The sequence below is a fragment of the Ambystoma mexicanum genome, chromosome 12 (assembly GCF_040938575.1).
Source record: "Ambystoma mexicanum isolate Mex_15411 chromosome 12, UKY_AmexF1_1, whole genome shotgun sequence".
NCBI lineage: Eukaryota > Metazoa > Chordata > Amphibia > Caudata > Ambystomatidae > Ambystoma > Ambystoma mexicanum.
The window spans coordinates 224,693,279-224,717,808 of NC_090936.1; the positions used below are offsets into that span (position 1 = coordinate 224,693,279).

At 43.4% G+C, this 24,530-nt stretch overlaps 1 protein-coding gene across 3 annotated transcripts in view; it reads right to left on the reverse strand.

The window, feature by feature from the left end:
* ANO2 (anoctamin 2) overlaps nucleotides 1–24,530 on the reverse strand; it is a 2,341,832-nt gene that overhangs the window by 1,036,432 nt on the left and 1,280,870 nt on the right. For all 3 annotated transcript variants that reach the window (XR_011281759.1, XM_069628333.1, XM_069628334.1), the window contains one exon: nucleotides 6,108–6,268. Coding sequence is in view for 2 of the 3 variants with exons in the window: in XM_069628333.1 (XP_069484434.1) it covers nucleotides 6,108–6,268 (161 nt within the window). In the remaining variant the exon portion in view is untranslated. The remainder of the gene's footprint in view (nucleotides 1–6,107; nucleotides 6,269–24,530) is intronic.

The following is a 24,530-nucleotide window of genomic DNA, read 5'->3' on the forward strand; positions in this document are numbered from 1 at the left end:
GCCTGTGACCACCACCACCACTTCTAACAGTGTTTACTGCACCATCACACACATTCTCTTGTGTTCCCCCCAAAACAATTCAAGTTTTTGTTTTGTGTGTGAGTGTGTCGATCAAACAAGCTGGATCAGTACAAATTAGATCTCTGGGCTACAGCTCAAGCAGTTCTGGGCTATAGCTTAAGCAGTCGGTGTGTTGCGTCACCCAGCCAATCTACTTGACACTAAGGACCACTGAATATGATTTGATGAAGCACTGTATTGCTCTGCCTTCAGATGTACATATGTAATAAATAACTTTTCTTCAAATTATTTACATTACGTGGCTTAAATAGTTACAGAAAATATCTATCTTGTATTCGAAATTCATAATATACTATACCACATTCTACATGTGTTTCAATGTTTGGTGCCCTATTACCCCTTTAATACAGTGTTATATGTTATGTTTCATCTTTATGTCGTTTCTACTAAACCATCAAACGCATGGACTTCATAAAGGTCTTTCCAAAACAGGTCTTCTGTCTTGACCTCAAATATAACATTGAAGGGAATAGAATATCAACTATTGGAGATGCTGCCAGAGGGACTACCGTGGCAGGTGGAAGCTCTCTGCCTTCCTAATTATGGCCTATTTAAGTATTTCTTTGATGACACAGTGATACAATAGCTTCTGAACATGTGCACCATACTCAGGTCACGAGATCGATCCTTCCTTCCTTCCTTCCTTCCTTCCTTCCTTCCTTCCTTCCTTCCTTCCTTCCTTCCTTCCTTCCTTCCTTCCTTCCTTCCTTCCTTCCTTCCTTCCTTCCTTCCTTCCTTCCTTCCTTCCTTCCTTCCTTCCTTCCTTCCTTCCTCCCCTTCTTTCCTTCCCATCATGCAAAACACATACAAATGATAAAAAGCATCAAACCCATAAAAACAATGCAATAATGCTTAAAAACAACCATACTAAAATCAAGTGTTACACAACAAACCAGAACAAATCTTGCATCCAGATTGATGTACATTTATTTTGCCGACGTTTTTCTTAAGTGCACCTAACGACTCAGAAGATTAAGGCACCTTTCACTGTAATGTCTATTCCAATTTTCCCGTGCTGCCATGGGTCCAACAATGTGTTCTATGCACAGTAAAATAGATTTGGTTAATCCACATGTGTGTTTTTAACTGTTGTATATACAAAACTTGACAGCTGTAAGTATATTAAATAAACTTGAAACTTAATCCACATAAGACTATTCAGCCACACTAGTGATATATTAATTTGCAACAAATTTCATGGTCTTTTCTTTAGAAGGTATTTAGAGCCCTGGTCATGTTCATAACACTGGCTAAAAGTTGATACAGGTAAGCAGTATAACCTACGTAAATTCGTGTTCACTAAACAGCAAGATCAATGTTCTCCATCTGATCCAACTGTATTTAGGAGAAAAAACCTAAATACAATGCATCTAAGTCTCGAGTTCAGTTGGACAGAAAGTACAGTGACAATTTGAAAAATCTGGATCTCACCATTTATCTACGATGCTACTGATGCGTATGGGATTGAATCTAAATCTAGTGATAAAGAAAAGGTTTGAGTTTGCAGTGCACTCTCCTAGATACATTTGGACAAATATTAAGCTTGTGATTGTAGGGTATGCTAAATTAGATGGCTCACAAAATTCGTCACTTCATCTGTCTTTATCCAATTTTCCCCAAATGTTCACTTTAGAAGTAAAACAAGTATTTCTCTTAATCTGTTTGAGCCATTGAACCATAGTGCAGTATCCATACTTGACAACATCCTTTTTACACCTGCAAGCCGAACTGTAGTGAAGGCTTCTAATTTTTTAAGGATTTCAGAAAGTATGAGTTTCGATAACGTGATTTGTGGGTAAGATCACGTGTCACCCCTCAATCATAATGTTGTTTATGCAATTATATCTTCCACATATCATAAGCCCAATTCCATATCAGAAGCATGAGCAGGGATTGGGTGGAGGGGCAGTAGCAGAAGATCACAGCTTTAGTTTTATATATTCTTAGCAGGATTTCAAGTTGGGGGGGCTTCAAGATTTTTTTTAAGCCTTGAAATCCTGGCAATTTCTAAGGATATATCTATAAACATCAACATATTGTACAAGAACCGGGGTTCAGCACAGTTGAAACAGCAAGGACATAGCTTCCTTGCCGGATATAATATGGCGCCCCAGGAAGCGTGGCTTTAACCACTCATTGCTCTCCATTCGGTAGATTGGCAGATCAGAAGGAAATGGGCCAGATCTTCATCAAACCACATGCCAAACAGGCATTTTAGTGAAACCTTTTGCCAACTGGTCCTCTTAAAGAGAGGGAGCAAATTCAGTCGTGCATGATTAACAACCTCCTTGCTGTAGAATTCATTTTTACTGATGATGGGAATGTACTGATGGATCCTGTGCTTGTCGTGGTCTCCTTTAGTTCAGCGTATGTTGCCAGGGAAGGCAAGGAGTTTGTTCTAACCGCACCTGGAACCAACACACTATTCTGGAGCTTTCTTTTATGGCTAATTTAGCCTGTGCCAGATTTCCCTTGCCTATATCGGCCATGCATGAGGAGGCAATTTCATTCCAGAGCTTTCTTCCTTCCTTATACCAGGCATATCTTTCCTTACTCGCAGAGGCCTCCATCTACAGAAAACCCGCCACTACATTGCGGTTGTCTGAAATGTTCTCTTCTACACGCCAATGTCAAAACTACAAATTTATCTTCACTTGTTTTCATGACTTTTTCATTCATATAACTAGCAAATGTGTGCGTAAAAAAAACATTATGGAAGATGTTATCTCTGCATTTAAGTTGTAAAAAAGTATTAAAGGCAGTTGCACACATTGTGAAATTACGAATTGAGGTGAAATTCCAACTATCAAGGTTAGGGCATTACCTCTGGCTGACCATCTGCTTCGTCTTATTTTTCAGCACCTTACAATTCACCTCTCGTGACTCATGCTAAACCTTATCACATGTTACCCACACCTGGGTGGCTTAGAACATTGCTCTGATGCTCACTGTCGTGGGACTTTCTATTATGTTGTATAATAGCTAATGCTTCGATAGGTGGGTGGTGGGGCTCATTAGCTAATGCAAATGAACTCTACCCAGGGCACTGACATATTTAATATCAATGAAGGGGTAGTGCTGTACACTTTATAATCACAAAAGTTATTGCTAAAAAAAAGATAAAAAAACAATGTAAGAAGTATGTTTTCTCAATGTCACCTTAATGTAAGACCACCTCAAAGGCATTCCTGAATGAAAAACATGTTTTTTCTTTGTGATGGGCTAATTGTGAGAAAAACAGTATTAGACATTTCCCAGGAAAATGGCTTTGTCCAGTTCTGTGTTACTGAAGATGTTTTGCTGCCTGTCACTGAAAACCTGTGAACAGACCAGACACGTTTTATGTACATAGCATGTAGATTACTTTATGAAAATTCTATTCCTCATGGAATTGGATATTGCTTGTGCATTATGTGCATGTGTAAATATAAAACAGGTTCAAAGTTACAAAAATAATGACACCAGGAGTATGACACGTGTAGTGGGTAAATGTGGCCACCTTTCCATCAATGGCAGCGTCCATTGCAAATGTTGGCATTGTGCATGCTCTAAGGATTGCACAGTAATGCATGAGTACCTGTATGCAGGTGGCTGATCCGGAAAGGATGTCCTCCAATTGCAGAGACAGATCAAGTAGATCTGAACCAACCAGATCAATGGTCATGCTCTTCCTCCTGAACAGTGTCAATGAACCGTGCACAGGCCCGGATTTAATATTGTGTCAAGTAGAGAACTACTATTGAAAAATATATTTTTTACACAAGCAATCATTTAGGGAGTACATCAGTATACGGCATTTAACTTAAAGTTGTTATTGATGCTTGAAAAATGGGCCTATGATTAATAGCTCTCACTAAAACTGGATGTTTTCAGTACAGTGTGAAAGGACCAGCACAGTCAACCAGAAAGGTAACAGGTGACTTGCTAAAAAATGTTAACTGGGTAAAGGGTTAAAAGACTTGGGGCCTGATTCACAGAAGTGTTTTATAATGCTAAAATCCCATAGGAAAACGCTCTGTGAATCAGGCCCATGATGTCATTCAAAATAGAACATCACCCTTAATGCAAACAATTCTAAAGAGATAAAGGATGGAAATGCAAGACTTGTATTTATCAAACAAAGGAGGGGTGTGCTCCTTGGGAGGGGCACTAACCAATCAGGATTCTTGGGATGCATTTTGCAATCCTATGCATTGTTGCCTTAAACCGCACTGTATTAATTTGTCACTTTTCCTTGTTGATGAATTAATTGTCATCAACCAGAACACATTGTTTTAGTTGTTTAATTGCATTTGGTTCACATATAAACATTTTATAATCTACTAATTCGCCAATGCATTCCATAAATTTGAATACATTATCAATTCACCCAAAATTAGTTATTCATTCATAGTGCATCACACTTAAAACCGTTCAAGTCTTTCCAGGAACCTAAGAGCCGCTAAAACAAAATGAATCCTATTCAACCTCCAAAGGCACTGCCAGAGAATTTCTGTTTCTATAAAAGTTCAACTATGCTCAAAACGTTTAAAATACATAATCCGTAAGGTCAATAGTGCCGGGCAAAACATTGTCAAATGCTTCAGATTTTCTATTTCTTTCGAGTTGCTGCAGAGGGGGAAAAAATGACAGTGCCTTGGGTAATGAATTGTGGATAGAGTTGATTTATCTGGTTTGCAATAGATTTCATCTAAACCGCATAACGTGTTTGCGATAGATTGCGTTAGGAAATTGTGCTAGGTAGGATGGCAATGTCGCCACACTTTTCTCCTCAACGCCTAAATTAGAATACACTGATTCATTTTGGATTGCAGAATACATTTTTATCAAATCTCTATGGGACAAGGCTAATTTGACCCTACTAGGATTCTGAATCATAACATCAAAGGGTACATCCAAATCCGATATCAATTGCCTACATTTTAATTAGCCATATTACCAGCAGTTTCATGAGCTACAGCAGCAAGGTCTTTAAAAAGAGAGCGAGCCTTGGTCTAAAAAATCTCCCATAGAAAAGCATTTGCTTCCAAACCACCCCGCTTTTCAAGGATTGTAAACTTAGCTCAAACCTAACTGCAGCTACAGAGATGGAATTCGGTAGAGAAGGAGTTTTCCTCCAGATAAATGCACCGAACAATCAAAGAAGTCAAACATCCAGGACCGCATAATCTCCAGACCATATGTTAGTTTAGGGATTACTTGCCCACATAGCACCAGAGAGAATCTGCCAAACGTGCTGTTTACTTTTATCATGTGGGCTTCTCTCAATAATGCCTGCTTTTTCAAGTATTCCATCACATACCCCTTATTGAGTCGTGCAGTAAATGAACAACCCAAATATGGAAGATGTTTCTTTATTTCAATCTTAATGTTATCTGGCGTCCAGGTAAATTTGGATTTGGACTTTATAAATACTGCTGTCATTGATATGATAGTGTGATCATACATAGCGAATGGAAACATCCCTTAGCAGACTGTAGTTTTGTGTCAATGTTAACCGAGCGTCAAAGGGAGAGGTAGCTTTGACTCAATTGTCCCGATATGTACATTGAATTAACCCTCGCGATTCAGCCCCCAGTCAACAAAATAGAGGGTATCTGCCCATTTCTTTACGTCCACCATCACGCGACAACGTGTAAGATTTGTTTTTTTTGTGTGTAATTTCTAATTCAAATGCGTGCTTGGCACCCACCTGTGAGCAACGTGAATGCTAATGGCAATGTTACCCACTGGCACTGTCGCCCGTTGTCTCGCGTAATGCTGCCTTATTATGAGCAATAACTTGAGCATATGGCAAGGGCTGAAACATGTGGCTCTCCTGATATTTGCAATTAAGCTTCCTATGATCCACCATTGTCTACGCTGGAGAGACCCCATGGCAGTTGTAGTGGCATATAGGCTGGAATTTCAAATCATCAAAAAATCAAAAACATTAGTCATGACTATTTAACATGGTTTTAAATCGTTGGCTTGATATATAAATACATATCTGATGCAAAGTGTGTTGAGATTCAAAGAATGCTTACCCCACAAAGCCATGAAAACGGCGAAGAAGACTGTGGCAGGGTTATCAAATAAATGGCTGGCACGAGCCATGCCACAAGCAGAGCTTAGGTTCCAGTAGTCACAAGACATGTCGCAGAGTGGGCACATGGTGAAAGTGTTCTGTTGGTCGCACATCTCTTTGCTGTAAAACATATAAACGCAGCAAATCGGTTAACTATATTATTGCGTAACTTGCACAAGACACCTCTCTGGGCATGCACTTGTGTTTGCATGACTGAACAAGTACAATACAAGTGCATCACATGAACACTTTGAGATTGTGTATGTACCTAACGGCATTGCTACTTAGGTTAATTCAAAGGAGTAAAGCTCAAGTGGGGTTTTTGGCATCCGTGTATCTCATGTTCAGCCATAACACCTCCTGTGTCAAACTTGAATGTATTTTTAGAAGTCTTTCCACTGTTTCTACAGTGTGCACAGCAGGTGATGCTGTCATATACCATTCAATGGCAAAAAGTCAACATCCCGAGTTTATGTACACCTAGTACTGTGTGATAAAGAGGGCTGCATATTGTTATGTTAGGTTGTGCATTTGTGCAGACTTAGGACCAGATTTGCAAAAGCCTTTTTAACTTAATAGACAAATAGCAGCAATCTAACACACTTGTAACTAATTAATGACTAAGAGAGGCCCCTGGTGATTAGGTAAACCATTACTGTTATAGCAAGCATTTTTAACATCTTTCTTGTGTGACGGGGCGCCCACCACAAATAACTACACTGACTCTCCAATATAAGGTCAAGGGTGTTTATCTAAAATCTCAATTGTCAGAATGGCTAATTCTTCACTTAAATCTCTTGAAGGTTTTAAGGGACTGGTGAAAGAGTTGGCTCTAAGGCCATCCCTTTTCTTTCTCGACTTTCCCCGGGCTTGGGACATACCTCTCAACCCCAGCCGTCCATATTTGGTTGTTATTCATCTACTGATCGGTAACCTCTATCCGTCTCTCTTCTCACTACGACCACAGGTGGTTTCCCTAAATCGCTGTCTATCTGGATCCCTATGGACCTTCTAACTTTCCCTCTCCTATTGTTGGTTAGTTGCTGGAAAATAGAGAATGGTGCCTTTTTTCACCCAACATCATGTACACTCCTTCCACAACCTCTCACTCCTGGCACTTCACTAATTTAACCTCGTGTTCTAATCTCCTCCCACCACACAACTGTCCCCTCCAATCTCTCACTCCACCTTTCCACCTCCACCCTTCAATCTTACTTCATTGCACAAACCTGTTATTATTAACAATACTACTCCTAACCATCCTTCTACTTCTGTTATTCCTTTTCCCTCCATCCTCTCACTCTACTTCTTTACCTCCTACTATTCTTCTAATCCTAACTCCTCTTCAATTATGTACCAATAGCTACTTCCATTCTCCCACTCACTGTCACTCTTCAGGTTTCTACCTCGAATACTGTTCCCACTCAGCTACTATCAATACCTCACTCTATCACCTTCCCGATAAGTTAGGCATATGGTGACCTGCTCACCTTCTGTACTAACCCCTGTTTAACCCTCAGGGGTTCCTGGGGATATGGTTACCTGCTCACCCAGGAATATGGTACCCTGCTCACCCTTCTCCTACTAACCCCCACTCTACCAGTAATATCCTTTGCTCACTAATCCCACCACCTACTACCTCTACTCCCACCCACTGCTACCTCCACCACTACTACCTGACTCTAATACTCCTACTCCCACTTTATCTCTACTGCTCACACTCCTGTCTCGCACAAACCCTTTACAGACTCCCTCTGTAACAATAACCTCTGCACTCTGAAACGCTCTCTCCTTCACTGGTCTCTCGGACGTCCTTCACCTCCTCCTGTCCTCACCTAACTAACTAACCCACACCTACACACTCACACAGGCTTACTTAAATTCCCCACCCCCTCCCAGGATTGGCCACTTACCTTAACCAATACCTGGCTCCATAGGGTGTGACAGTAGATGCCCAAGGTTGGGCTTAAAAAGGTTAGTAAACCATGCCCCTTTTCCAACATGAACACGGCTGTGGTCCGGGACGATGGAACACACGAGGCCCTGTAGGGCCTTCTAAAATAGCAATTATCCAAATCATTGGTGGTGTAGTGGGTGAGGCATCCATGGGGCCTTCATTCCATTAAGAATCCCAATCCCTGGTGGGCTAGTGTTACGAGGCCTTCATGGGGCATGTCTTTATTCATTTGATCTTCTGGTGGGTTAGTGGTGGCTGCCCACCTCTTTGCAGGCTCCACTGTCAGTTGGAGCCGTGCTGCTGGCCCGGTGTTGTGTGTCAGTGTGGCACCCCTTTGGTGGCACGCCTCTCTTGTCGGCGTTCCCTGCCAGTGTTTCTTCTGCTGCAGCAGTGCTCCTCCTCTCCCTGCGGCCCAGAGGCCGCCATCACTGCAGGTAAGGAGGGGTGCGGAGGGGCTCTGCCTGCTCTCAGGCACCCGTGGGTGGGCTCCCTCTGTGAGCCCCCCGGCACCCTTGACCGGGCCACAACTCTGCGCCACAACGCTGGCCCTGACACACTTGTGAAGTAAATTGCTTTTTTTTTTATCTGGCTATTAGTAAACTTCTGTATACCTTTTTTGCCACCCAGTGTCATCATTCGCATAACTGCTTTAATTCTGAGTTGTTTTGTACAACGACAGGTATCTCTTGTTTTCTGCTGAAACCTTTAGAGATACTTCTGAGATTACATATCCAATGGCGTTCTTGTTGACAATGAGCTTTTCTTTAGCCCCTATTTGGTGTTATGGATATTCTCCATACATACAAATCCTATACATTTCCTATCTTCAGTCTTTTTTTTAATTTATTTTTTTTATTTGTATTGCACCAAAGCCTGAAGGCATCAGGCCACAGAAACACAGGCACTAGTACAGAAAGAGTTGGCAAAACTCGTACAATCGGAACCAGGAGAGTAAACTAGAGTGGCCGAAACAACCAGGTGGTCAGCTGTTTCTTGAATGCAAGAAGACATTTCTCCAGTCGTAATTTCTGGGGTAGTGCATTCCATGAGAGGGCCTTAATGACATCAAACGATAGAAGGTGGAGTTCACAAATCATTTCAGGAAAAGGGAAAGGTATTGTGGTTACTTAGAATAAGCTTTGAGGGAAGGATTTCCCCTCGACAGTGGGTGGGGTGCATGGATCTAAGAAGAATGCACATTTCAGCGTTTGTTATTGGTTGGAAGTGAAATGAACATGCATGGTCCTCTTTATTGATACCCTGGCGTATATCGCCCAGTTCATTCTTCATTGCCTTTGAAATGTTTGCCTGTGCAAGGGAGATTTCTTTGGTAAATGTCTGCTGAGCCTTGATACAGTCTTCCCTAGAAAGGTATGGTCATTGGGGCGAAGTGAATGTTTTTCAAGATTTTGATAGATTTCAAATAGATTGTTTGAGTCTTTCCCAGCCTATTTCGTTGTGGTAGGATTATTTTTTAGCCTAAGATTTTGTTTATGTAGGTTAATTGTAAGGCTATCCAGGCAGGTTTATTTTCATTTGATTGATTTTTTTTTCCCATAAGCGTTCTGCTTGCCTTTTTTCTTTCTTAGTTTTACCAGGTCCTGCGTAAACAGGATTGTTGGCCGTTTTTCTCCCTTACCAGTTTGGATTTGAGAGGGGCCAGTCTATCTGAAAGTTGTTTACGTTGATTGTTGAACATGTTCGCTAATGTGTCTGTGGGTTCCAGATCAGAGGTGTTTTCCATCATAAGTGTGAGACATTGATCAAATGCATCTGAAGTCATCTTTTTCAGGTTTATTTTAATGACCAATTTGCGTAGATTATTAGTTTGTATGGGAATAGTCGGGCAATGCGTCACACATTCCACAAAGCAGTGATCAGACCAAGCACAAGGTTTGGTCTTTGGTCTTTGGTCTTTGTAATGTATGTAGAGATGTTCCTACCCAGTCTAAGAAGTATCTGGCATTATTAAAGTTTAGGTCCTTTAGGTGCTTTACTAATTCTGTGGCATCTTCATCTTCAGGGTTACCTAGCCATCTAATCAGGTCACCTAGGAGAATGGTGGCTCCATTGGATTTGCTAAGAGGTACCATTTTGTGTAGTAGATATTCATTGAATTCTATCATTTTAGTGGGGAGTCGGTAAACAAGAATGACGTTGATGCTAAAATTAGCATTAGGGAGGAATTTCAGATGGATAATTCCACAACCCGGGCAGATGATCTGGGTTTCGAAGAAGTGTAGGTCTGACCTGACCTGGAGAGCTACACCTCCCCCAATGCCATTCTCATGGTTTTTCCTCAAAAAAACTAAACCCTGGGGGAATTGCCAGGCTTAAATTTGGGCCACTTGAGTCTATAAACCAAGTTTTCATTATGCAAGTCGAGGGACGCGTCCTGCATGTAGTCATGAACATTAGTAGCGTATTTGTCAAGGGAGCGTGTGTTTAATAGGGACATATGAATGGTGTGTCCGTCTCGAGCAGTCCATGTCTGCAGAAGGTCTAGGGCAGGCATTTCTTTTTCACAATTAGCACTATTTGTCTGTATCAGTAGGTTAGAAAGGCTTGGGCGCTCCAGGTTTTTCTTACTATTTGACCATAGGTTTGAATCCTTCTGATCTATAAGGGCTCTTGAGGTGGTGTGCCTGCAGTTGATTCTGAAGCAGGGCGGGGTTGACGCATCTTTAGCCTCCGGTTCAAGTTATAGGGAAATGGCCAAACCACCAGTACCAGTGCCCCTGCCATGGTCGTTTATGCCAGTAGCAGAGCGCAGGGCATCAAGGAGAGACTTTTTCTCCAGTTCTCTATTTGAGATGTCATCCGACCCAGCATATAGTTTGGTGGTGACATTATCGTAGAAGTCTGTAACATATTTGGCTGAATGGCTTGTATTGCTATGAGTTCTGGAGGTAACCCCATGTTGTGGAAAGGGTAGAGAAAGTGATGTTGTTAACAGGGATGCAGCGGAAAGGCTTGGGCACCTACCTAGCATTCTAGCCACGGTCCATGGCATATCCGGTGCGGACCAGCGAAGACTGGCTAATCGCAGTATCGCCAGTGCTGAAGCGCCTGATGTTTCTTTAAGGTGAATCAAGGAATTATGGGCAATGTAGTTTAACGCGGAGCGCTCGCTCTGTGTCATTTTATGAGAGTGCTTTTTCTCTCTGCTTTATACAAATGAAGTAATGCCAAGGACAGTCGATCACACATTAAGCCTAGAACCAGTAAATACAGAGAGTGAAGAACACACACGACAAGAGGAAGTCTCACCATCATCCACAAGACCTCAAAGCCATAAAACATACTGTACATCAGCACTATCAGCTACTTCAAAGCCCTTGCCTGTCACTTCCTGCTCCCCTTGACAAACACTGTCACCTTCCACCTCATGAATAGACCACCAAAACCCCACACCTCCATCATCAAAGACTTAAAGACATTGTCACCACAATGTACCGGACACACCAACAACATCTTCCTCTGTGACTTCAACCTCCATATCAATCAAAACCATGGGGGGAAGACTTACACTTCCCTTTTGATACCCTTAATCTTAGACAACACATAACGTATCCAATACCAAGCAAGGCAAAACCCTAGACTTCATCATCACTCCCCTACCAAATCTCCACTCGACTCGTCAGAACATCCAGAAATCCCCTTTGAGATTCTGCACACCACCCTGTTAGGCTCTTCCAAAAGAAACCCAGCCAACTATCCTCCTGTTTATTTAAGAACTTGCCAGCTCACACAAGACCTCAAATACCTCCACCTCACTTAGGACCAACAACCTCAAATGTACCCACACTTTGACACATGTCATGAAGCTCTCAACTTTACCCTCACATCCAACATCTACCGATTTGCCCCAGTGAAAGAACGTGCCATCAGAGCCAAAGATGCCACACCCTGGTACACTGAAGTACTCAATCTCAACAAAAGAAGCATAAAAAAGAAAGGATCTGGTGCCATACCAACAGCACTGTGGACCCCATACTTCTCAAGGAACTTTGTGAATCCAGAGATAACTGTTCATCGTGGATAAGGTCACCCATTACCAACAAAGCAAGTTGTTATACCGTGGAGAGCATTCAGAGCACTCACTATAGAAGTCCTTACTGTTACCCTAACATACCTCAAGGCTACATCAAATACATATGACATCATCCTAGCCAGCAAGCTCAAGTACCTACCGGAATCGTACAAAAATGTCACCCTCATTTGTGCGCCCCCCGCAGTTACTGCGACTTTGGGGGCGCACAAAATGAGGGTGACATTTACTGCGCTCAAGCAGAGCAGAGGTTGTGGGGGTGTCCTCGGCTCTGCTTGGGCACCATAACAGGAGTCAGGGGTTGCGGGGGGTGTCCCATGCTTACCATTTTGGTAAGCGGGGGACATGAAAAAATAAAAAGCACCCTGCGGCGTCAGCTCTAACCCACGTTAGTGGGAGGAGCTTATGCTGCAGGGATAGCAAGGTGCAGGCGGCACACACAGAAGTGTGCTGCCGTGAACGGTAATATGGGGGTTTGGGGGTGGGGGGTAGGAAGGGAAAATCAGGCCGGGGAAGCGGGCACAGTGATCTATATGATCACAGCAAGGCTCTGTAACTGGCTTCGGCATTTCGGCCGTCGCAGTTATGGGCGGCGCAGTGATCACATAGATCCATCCCGTCCTATAAAAGGCACTGTGGAAAAGTGCTTGGTAGCATGACATCCCTCTAAATATGTAATGGCTGTCTCTAAAATTAGTATGGATAAATCAATTATCTCTATTCTAAATAAGCTCCTAAATCAAATTAAAATGGGGTATTTAAAAAAAAAATCAGTGGTGGAATACATTTGTTTTCTACGTTAAATATAACAAAGTCTTATGCAATCTTACAATTTTTCCTTTCAATGTTGTATTTACACGAAAAGTATTAATAATTTGTGCGATCTATTGTTGATTAATACGTTTGTTAGAGGGTGATTTTATTAGATTCTAACAATGGATGTAATAATTGCAATGTGATTTAAAGATGCAAAGGTTTAAAGATTTATGATATTGTATTTGTATTTATAAAATAATGATTTGTTAAATTTACTGTTGAACTATAAACACAAAATAATAAATAAAAATAAAAAAAGGCACTGGACCCCTTCCAGACAATCATCAACAAATGCCTCATTCAAGGTACTTTCCTTCAACCCTCAAAACAGCACTGTAGGTATTTGGAAATGAGAATACCAGCCTTCAACACTTTAGACCTACTGACTTTTATTTGCAGAAACACAAGCTTCTTTAATTCTGGGGAAAATGGGGGACAACATGCTGTTTTTCTTTCTCAAAATCTGAAGATACTTGTCATGATGCCTACCCCCGGGGACCCAGACCAGATCCAGCAACCCCAGAAGCAGGCATCAAGTTATTTTGAGCAAGCCCAAAAACCCCTGCTAGGGGCTGTTTGGGTGCGGTCTTGGCGCCTATGGCGCCAGGCTCATATAGAGAGTCAGTCCTGGCGCCTATGGCGCCAGGCTCAAAGATAGAATTTACCTGATGCAGACCATGCTGCAAGCTTACCTGATGCAGACTATGCTGCAAGAGCTCCAAGCTAACTGAGGCTTGGAAGGGACTCTTTTACCTAGGGACTATTTTTTTTACTTGGGTGGGGCTGGGGAGGAATACTTACCTGGGACTACTTTGGAGGCTACTTCATCCAGCAGCATAACGTAACGCTCACCGTGCCTGCAAGTCTGCATCCAGTCTTCTGCCACGCCCGCCTCGAGTTTGGAGCCCCTAGAAAAAGGGAGAAAGCAAGAGAAAAGGTTAGAACAAGAGCAATACCTTTTGATCCTTACCTGAATTCCCGTTCCATCGCGCCTTCGAGCTGGAAGAAAGAAGTTATTTTATGCACGTCGCCTCGCCTCCTGCAGCGCCGTGCTGAACTCACCGGCCTTCGAAGCATCTTCACATTCCACTGCATCCTCCTGCATGTTCCCGCCGCATTCCGGCACCTCAGGAGTAGATAAGAACAGCAAGGTGAGCCAAGGGAATACACAGAGGAATATTAGTTACCTCCCCATAGACTTACCTAATTTTACCACCAGGGGTACTATTCCTCTTCACGGGTCGGCGCAGCTTCCACTGCATCTTCACCGAACCCCGGCCCCTAAGGGGAAACAAAAGGACAGCAAGGTGAAACAAAGGGACTATCAAGGGGAACCCTCCTCACCACAATAGACTTACCTGATTTTACCGCCGGAGGTATTATTCCCCGAGACTTCATACTTTCTCTCAGCGCCTGAATAAGGGAGAAAGCAACAGGTTACATATTGACATTATTTATCGAACTGTGTTGGAAATACAAATCCTTACCCTAATATTACCGGTTGCCACGAGGAACTCTTCACTAGGGTCAAGCTGCAATCTGCAAGGAATCGGACAAGAGTGAAAGTCAGGCATTTGAACTCTTACGAACTACATACTTTTCGGAGTCAATATTGTTCTGGAACTCACCAATTCCTTCGAGCCAGTGAAGCAACTGGTTATCAACGCGCCCCTGCGCTCAATGCAGGATGGAGAGCTCATCTTTTCAAACCATCAGGTGAGACTATAAGAGGGGACATCAAAGGTGATCTGTGTGGAGAACAGCGGGGGTGGGGGGATTTACACTCAACTCCACGGGTGGTTAATTCCCTTTCTCCATTTGCAGAAGAATATTCCTACGGGCCAAGCAAACAAAGCTAGGTGGGCCAGTCCAGTCCATCATCTCAGCCCTACGCGTCACATTGGTGGAGACCGCAGCTGTCCAGTTCAGATTGACGCCTCTGTGGGAGCCAGGTGAGTGTAACAGTACTGTTCACGAATCATTCTGTTGAGGCTAACAGTGTTCGGGAGTCTTCTCCAGGAGATGAGACTCTATTGCCTTTTATTCTCTGGAAACTGTTTTCCTAGGGATCATTCATCATCAATGTCTTAAAGTCTCGTATTGTCTCTCAAGCCTCTCTATTCATTTCTCTATAGTTCTGCAGATAGGTGGTCTCCAGCTCACACCCTCACTGGTGTTGGTTGTACTCCAGCCTCCTTGGCCCAGCCCCTCCCCTTGTTGGGAAGGCTTCCTGGACAACTGTTAGCACGGTCCTCTGCCTCTCCATTAATTCAGTCTTCCTCTCATTCACTCGACGCTCAACTTTGTTTCCGGATGACAGAGGCCTCCAGCTGGGTCTCAAGTGCCATTAGGCCCATCAGCAGCAACTCTCTCACGGCTAACTTCTTCTTTGGGGATAAATGTCTTAGTAAGTCTCTATAAACGGGTTATAACAGGATAGGGCACAACGGGTGCAACTTGGACTACTGTTTCCTTATGGTCGGACGTCAATAGGCCCACTCATAGGCCACCTCCTCCTCAGGCCCGGGCCCTCCTCCAACTCCTCTCTCTAATTCAAAAGACAAACACCAGAGACCTGTATCATTATGACATCCTTGAAATCTTTCTTGTTCTAGCACATTACCATTGGTCCAATTGTCTGTCTCTCCCAGGTTGTAGCCTCCCTCCATTATGACCTTATCCCCCAAGGTATCCCAGGTTGTACCCTCCCTCCATTATGACCTCATCCACCAAGATCTGATTGGCTTCTTGCTAGAGGTCTTGTCCTGGCTCTGACTCTGATCTTCCTTCCTTTCCACCGCCTTGTCACAAGCACAAATACTCCCATTCTTCCAGAAACCCTCATTGGACCCCAATGACCTTTGGAAATAATGATCCATGATCTGTTCTCTCTTTCTGGGGCAGATCCTTGAGAAAGCAGTAAATCTACTTACAAATAGATACCAAGAGCCTCCTACAGTCATATTAATCCAGATTCAGACTCAGATACAGCACGAAGATGGCAACCATCCAAGTGATCAACAATGCTGTCAACATTCTTGACAACAGACTTCCCAGCCTCCTAGTTCTGTTCATCTCTCAGGTGCATTCAGTAAAGTAGACCACCTTGTTCTCAGTGTAAGGAAGGCATGGTATCAAATAGTAAGAAAGGCACAAGTGACCAGAGTTCAAGGGTGTTTATTGAAATTCAAATGGGTTTTAAAATCGCCTGTCTAATCCTAAATCTAAAGATGGCAGCAAGCTACGACCATCAAATAATAATAATGCAGTCCTAGTCGAGTCTGTCAAAATAAAAGGTTTTTTACTAATAAACCTATTGCCAATCCTTACTTCTAAATACAAATAGTGTGGGAAATAACGTTATGCAATAGAAAAGTGGTCAAGGAATGATATGTCAGGATAATCAAGCTGTTGGCTTCCCTTCCCCACGTTTTCAGCATTGGGCAAGGTGACACACTTGAGTTTAGCACATTATCTGGCTTCTCTAGCACGATGATGCAGTTCAAATATCAGTATAAGGCCAAAATCTCTGTCATTCAAAGTCTCTTTTTTTTCCAGAGGGCCTGATGCAACACGACAAAACATTAAAGTCCTTTTATTACTCAGGATTTTCAGTAATACAACATCTTGGGGGATTTACTGTTCACCTCGGGTCCCCCTCCGCCAGGCTCAGACCCACTTTACCACCCAATATTTAATTGATCCCCCCCTGCGACGGTCGGACCAAATTCATGTATTTTCCAAACTTTCTCTACTTCATCAAAATAAAAGATTTTCGATTGTGCCCAGGATTTTTGCTTGACCCATCGCAGGACCATTTCGATTCACATTTATTAGTTCTCTTTCATTTGATCTCCCGCCGCTGGGCTCGGACCAAATGTATCTACTTTTGTCACTTCTCAGCTGGATACCTTACCGAGACCTTCGATTGAGCACCCGCACAGTGCTGGCCCACTCTGTCAAAGGTATTGTAGATTGCTTTAAAGATCAATCACTCATTATGAGTTCAAATTCACTTGCACCTCTTATCACACGCATTTTAACAATGTTCGTTCCAGCGCTCACCACACAATGTTGCTGCTTGCCACCTTAGCTTCAAGACAGACCGGTCTTGTATCGGTCTCACCAACTCACCGGTTGTGTTGATTTCACGGCAGCTGCTTCCTTGGAGATAAGGACGGTATCACAGAGGCTGGCGATTCTCCCTGCCTTGATTACTGAAACAGGAGGGCCCTCGGTATCTCCAACACACAATGCAGTATTCTTCAGCCTGATTTCCTGGTCTTACGCTTTCTATCCTCAGGCTTCCAGAAAGTAACGGTTCCTTGTCAAAAAGGTCAAGGGAATTTCCATACTTGTGATCATCTTCGGTTTTGCCGTCTTTCCCTTCGTATTCAGCTGCTGCCCCGAAACTGCTGTTTCCTCATGTGCTTGGCCTCGCTTACAGTGTGCTCTTGTGTTCTGCCTTTTATCCATGTGGGGGAAGTGTAATGGAAGTCAGGTGTGTGTGATGATCAGTAATTGCCTGACCTCACCTGACCATTGTATTGGCACATGTCAGGTATACTGCTGTTTTCTCTCATAGCGGGCTGTCCTTGAGAAAGCATGCATGTTCTAAAAGGGGGCGGGGTAAAGTTCCAAATACCCTGGGGTAAAGGTGTTACAAGGAGGGGGATACCGCATCTCACCAATCCGGTGTCCCACTTCAACTCCCCGAGACCCCTCGCCCAGGTGATCCTCCCGCACTGATCCACACCCAGGAACTGGATCCAAAAGCGATGGCCGTGTCGTGGCCACTTGGATGACAGATCCCCGTAGACTAGTGAGTGAGACACCTTCTGGTGTCTCACACCACCCACTCTGAGTTTTCCCCTTTTGTCCCAGACATAATTAGCCAAACTGAAATTGACATCCTGGCTGTTGAAAGGCAAGGCCTCCACAAATTACAGTTGTCCATAAAAGCTGAAAAAGCCATTGAAAGTTCAAGAAAACTTTTAGCATCCAGGGACTACTCCCATCATTAGAAGTCCTTTTAGTATTGATCATGAATAAAGATTTTTCACTCTTTATCCTAAGAGTTGCTAAGCATTCTGTTTTTTTTTCCTGGATGGGTTTACCAAAGGGTCAGTGGCGGCTACCATAATGGTACACTGGTGCAGCTGGGTAAGGCTTTCAATGACCTTGGTGAGTTTTGGCAGAGGTTAACAACCTGGTTACTAGGCTACCAAAAGTCTTTGTCCATTTTATTTCTCCAAGGAAGTCAATGCCATCAAGTAATTGTTCTCGATTCTCCACACAAGCCCATTTTGGACCATGAGATTGATCTTCAGACAAATACAACTAAGTTGTAAAGGTGGTTTATTCAGTTAGATTAGGTGTATTGGCTGCTTTATTTTGTAGAGAACCATATCACTGTATGAACAACTGGCTCTGAGAACAGGACCACATTCTGCATTTACCCTTAACTGTGAAGTAGTTTTACCAACCATGAGATTATCCACACAATCGTTGGAGAAGCAGGTAGTTTGCACAGTTGATATGAAGATGGTGGGTTAGGCCCACTGACACAATGCTTTAGGACATGTGAAAATCTATTCATGCCCTTTGGAAAAAGCAGACCGGAGTGAAACCCCTTGCCAGCTACTTTAAGTAAAAGGATTCAGATCTATATTGCAAATGCTTATGAGTTGGCAGGTGTGCCACTCCCACTGAATGAGCAGGATTGGCATACAAGGAGTTTGAGAGCTTTTTGGGTGGAGGCAAGGGGGCTTCTCTGATTGTTATCTGTGTAACCACTATATGGCCATTTCTCCACATAGAATTTTGGTTCTACAATGATTTGATGTAGGGCTCCCCAAATCGGTACATGATTGGACACCTGCTGCATTCATGTATGTGTGTTTTGTTTTCTGTGGTGATGTCCCCAAACACTTATTATATGGTATGCCCTAATATATGTGGAATGCGACAAGTGACAGGTTTCAAGGGATAATCCTCATTACCTTACTAATTTCCATCCCTGCCCAAACCAGTATGTCTTATGCTTGGACATTTCTGAGACGGGTATGCCCAGATGTGGGTTCCATGTCGACTGGACCCAATCTACTCCTCAATGATGATGCCCAATGAGGTTGAGACATGTCTGGGGATGATTGTGGTCTCGTGCAGAAGAGATGTGACCTAGCAGTTCAGTCTGGGCTACCCCTTTTGGGGGTGGGACCGAACCTGATTCGCATATGGTCTTTCCCCTTTCTGTAATGGCTTGGTAGGCAAAGAACCATGGTCTGGAAGGTTTCCCAGAGCAATTACCAAAGGTTTAAGATTCATTCTAAACCTTCTGGTCATCACCTCTTTATTTTTGCTTCGTCACCCCGAGCGGGACCGGTATGCCCAGACCTGGGTCCCAAGCCTGCTTGGACTAGAGACCCAAGCTACTCATCACTGATGACACCGAATGAGGATACAACATGTGTGGGGATGCTTGTGGTCTTGTGCAGAAGGAATGTGACCTAGTAATCCGGACTGGACTGCCCCATTTGAGGGTTGGACAAAGCCTGATTTGTATATGGTCTTTCCTCTTTCTGTAATGGCTTGGCAGGCAAACAAGGATGATAAGGATGGTTGCCCATAGCAGTTTCCAGAGGCATTAAGATTAATTCTAAACCTTCCAGCCATCACCTCTTTGTTTTTGATTGGACAGTTCTGGGTAATAACAGGGTGGCATGATCCGGAAGCTGACCCTTTTACGGAGCAGGAGGAGAGAAGCCAAAGAAGGAGGTGGAAAGGAAAATAGAGTTTGAAATTAAAGCTGCACTGTGGGGAGGGTACACTTCTTTTTGTGTTGGGTTTGAGGGAGGAGACAAGTGCCATGGGGATCGGGCTTTGACATCCAGACATTTTAATCTTCTGCTGGCTCAAAGTCCCAAATCACAAAGTCATTTCATTTTTTTAATTTCTTTTTTATTTGTGCGTTTGGTTTACAAAATTAAAACTTTGCACATTAAATAATTTATCACAAAGATTAGATCATCAAACAATCAAAACACATTAAACACATTAAGGCCACATTTAGAAGTTAAAACCACTCAGATAAATATTCCTAATTCTAGACCACACCCACAAATACACAGTAGCACAATTCTCAGCAACCTTTCACCAGGGAGTTAGATTTAGCCTTGCTAAAAACTGAAATAGTGCCTTCCGTAATGTTCAATAATTTTAATCTTGTAAGTGATCCCACAAAGAATTCCAGGATCTTAGTCTAAGATCAAAAGCATTTTTAACATACCATTCCAAACATAGTGCTTGAATATGCGAGAATATTAATAAAAAGTGTTTCAAAGATTCTACATCCTTTTGACAATATCGACAAACCACATCATTACATTTGTCCTTTTTTTCAAAGTTGCAGTACTCTTTTGTGGGTAGCAAATTGAGTCTATACCTCATAAGAGCACATCCAACATTTCTGGATGGATATCCTTCCAAATAAGGTGCACAGACTCCAAATATTTTATGAATGCTCAAGAGGTCAGGCATTCTCTTGTATTTTTCAAGTGCACTTCTAGTGGAACACCAGTCATGTCTCTATAAGACCAACTTAAATTCAACCAATTTCTGCACATCCGTGCCATATTTAAAGCCCCATGATTTCAACACTTGTTCGCAAAGGGCTATGTGGCAGTTTGTAGCATAATAATCGTGTATCTTAAATTTCTCAAAAAACGAACCCCTTTCCATAATATTATCATGTTTAGTGAGATCAACCCAAGTTCTAATCGGATGGCAGCTGTTAAGATGGATTTATGAACTCTGTCCTGGAGGGGCAGAGGTTCAGAAGGCCAGCCTAGTTTCTTGGAACAGGGTAACCTCTGGACAAGCCAGACCAATCAAGGTAGCGATCACGGCGGTCAAGACTAGGTCTCAAGAGGGGTGAGGGTGACTGAAAGCCCGCAATGAGCACACAAAGCAAGGACACTTACAAATTACTCCAAGCAGGTGTTATATTAAAAATATAGACACATTTATTACAAGGCCTTTGTAATATTGACCATAGCAAAGAATCACGATGAAACTCAAGTAAACCAACACATCACCATTAAATACAATATATATGCAATTACCGACGGGTCTAAAGAGTTAGAAGCACAAAAAATGCAGACCACCTAGATGGGGAGGAAAACAGGCAGTGCAAGTAATCGTTTAGACCCAGTTCGCCTTCAGAGGCCACCTAACTATAAGGAAGTCCGAGCCCTACGAAGGGTGGAGCCTTGTGATCAAAAGTACCTGCACACGCTGGTGCCGATGGGCCAAGGGGAGTCTCTTCAAGGAAGTCTGGCAGTTCAGAGTGGTGAACAAAGGAGGGCGAACAGATCTCCGCTACTCCAGCGCGGCCTCCACTGTGGGCAGAAGCAGAGCGCGAGTGCGAAAAAGGTGTGCTGTTTAACACAGCGAGGAAAAGCTATGGGCTACTGCAGGAGGGCGACCAGTTCCTAGCGTTGCTACTCACCGGTCCCCGATGCAGGCAGACCCAGGCTTCTCAGTATCAGTTTCAGTGCTGGCAGGTTCAGATACGAGCAGGGGACGTCTCGGCATCGTGTAGATTCAGCGGCAGCAGAAGTTACAGTTGAGGATGTCCCAAACACAGTGAACCCGCACAGATTGTTAACACAGCAGGGCAACAAAGCGGCCGTGTGTATTTCAGCCCAATGTACACTTCTCACTTCAGACCTGGGAATGCCAAGTGTACGAATCGTGTGAGAGTGTCAAGGACTCGGAATACAGCAGCAACCTGACGGCTGTTACAGAGCAAGATTCCTGGGTAGGCTGGTCAGTCCACTGGATGGCCCAGAGACACTTCCGAAGGCTTACGTGCAGGAGATGGTGAAGATGCCGAGAATAGATGTTCCCACTATTCCAAAGGGTCGAAGTACCAGTACAGGCCTTCTCGTTCGATTAGAGGTAGAAAGGGTTTCACAAAGCGACAGCAGTGCAGAGGAGCAGTCCTTCAGCGGGTCACCAGCGATTCCTCGGTTCAGTCTCATAGTTGCATGATACTTGGCTCCTGTATCCCTTCGTTCGTGAGAACTCAGGAGATCGACATGGTAGTAGTGTTTCCAGCCTCCTCTTATCCACGGTTCCCTTCGCGCTAAAACGGAGAGGACCCAATGGGAGATCTGCTTACAAAACACTCACACCATACGTGGACCTATCACGGACCACGATGGTCCCAGGCATTCACGACACACTAGACTCTCTGGCACCCAGGATGTGTATTGGGACAATACATCCCAGCCCACATCCTGGAGGCACACACAAGGCCTGTAGAAGCCCGCGAAAGCATCTGTGTTTCGCGGGAAAGTACATGCCCAAATAAGGAAGGCCCCGGGTCGGCTCGACCTGGGGAAGGTGAAGGGGGCAAGACGGTCAGCGGGCAGGACAAAGAGCCTCGTGGTCTGGCCACTTTGGGAGCCAGGCCACCATTTTGGGCTAAGCACGAGAAACGCGCTTAAACAGCCAAAAGGAGCTCAAAACACAAAGAAACGATCGCTGCGACCAGTCCCGTCCGTGATTCACTTGCACCGTTCATTAACAATCCAAAGAGAGTGTCTAAGGCCTGTAGAAGACTAGAGAACCAAGAAAGCAGTAACTTAGCTTACAGTGCCCTCTTGTGTCATGTTGCGCGAAAGCTGCAACATGATAAAAGAACTACGGAAAACAACGTTTCCCGGTACTGACTGTCTTAAGGGCATGTCAGTTTCCCCGTAAGAATGGAGCGAAAGCCCAGAGGAGTGCGGCAGAAGGCTGCACTTCTCTGGCAAAGTCTAGATCACTGTGAAAACAACAGCAAAAAGTTTAGGGGTTGCCACATGGAAGGAAAATTACCCACAATTAAGAAATATTTCCTAACAGCAGCCATAGGAACGGATGACGGCAGGGAGAGAGCAGCTTTCCGGAAAATTCCTGCCACTTCCGTAAGATCGTATGCTTAAAGGGAGTGGTGAATTTCAACACCATAAAGCAACTCTGTAATGTAACCACTGGTAATATTGTAAATCACCAACATTTATTATTAAAATGTTTTAATTGGGAGGCCGATGGTCTAGCCTTATTTCATGAGCTGAATTAATGTTTTTTTCCGGATTGGACAAATATAAAGAAGCACAAAGATTTAATTTCGTTCACCACTTCCATTTTATTATTATATATTTGTCAAGTGAAGGAATTTTTCTTTCTGAAACCAGTCAATATACATAGGGGTTTCTCTTAGAAATGTATATTGTCAAATTATTTTTAGTAGAGAATTCCTGGAAAGCCGTCAACGATCTCTGCAATCTGATAGGAGTTTCATCCATTAAAATCACATTGTCGACATAAGTAATCCATGACAATTTATGCCCAAACACCTTTGGAGATATCAAAGAAGCACCCTCCAACATCTCCCCATATCAATCCATATGGATATTAAAAAGGAGTGGAGCACCTTTCGTAAACCGTGTTTGATATAAATTTCATCGGTAAACTCACCCTCTCAATTCAATCTCACGTTCGACAATGAATCTTTGTGTAGATGTATTAACATATTGAAACGAGAATGAGGGAGTCCCCATTGTTTCTATGTATCCCAGAGCAACCCTCTGCTCACACAGTCAAAGGTGAGGGATACGTCGATCGTTGTCACTTAGGTGGATACACTGGGCTTTCCCTAACCTTGTTTTTGAAGGAATTGTATGATCGGACCGAAAAAAAGTCTAACCGTACAAAAAGTCTGAAAAATGCTACCACCAAATGTTCGAACACCAAAAGTTCAAACCTTTGGTGGTAGCATTGTAGGTAAGTATAAAATAATGTGGGGGCTGAGAGGGTGTCCACCGCAAAACACCCTGCTGACTATACTGTGTGGTATAGTGAGCGGGGGTTCCGGGGGACACCCCTGCAGCTGCGAAACAAAAGAAAAAAAAGAAAAGAAAAGGACCCTGCAGCACCGGTTTCCGATCACGGCAGTGAAAGGGAACTGGCGTCGCAGGGACTCAGCGTGTAAAAAAAGTAAGTAGGGTTTATGTTGGGGGTGTGGGGGGGTGTTTTGAGGGTGTGGGAGTGTTGTGGGTGTGGGTGGGGGTGTGGGTATATAGGGGTTTTGAATGTGTGTTTGCATGGGAAATGTGCAAACATTTTGTGGTTCACACATTTCTCATGCAAACTTTTCTGTTGCAGACTTTTCCGCGACAGAAAAATCACACATCCGTTTCTGAACTGCATCTACCACTATGCCTGCTAGTGACTAAATCCTACTTGGTGACACTTTCAAATATTATTTGATTCGGCACAGCTTTTCAAATCTTTTAAAATAAGGGAGGCAAACATTTCAGAGTCTGCATACAAAAGGGCGTAATTCCTGTAATTCACAGGATTTGCTCTATTACCCTTTTTGAAATTGGGAATGACATGGGACATGGGCCATGTTTCAGGGATTTGTTTCAGAGATAGGATGGCATTGACTAGATCAAAGGAAAGACTGGCCCAAAAATTAATGCAACCCTTACATCTACATTGCATGT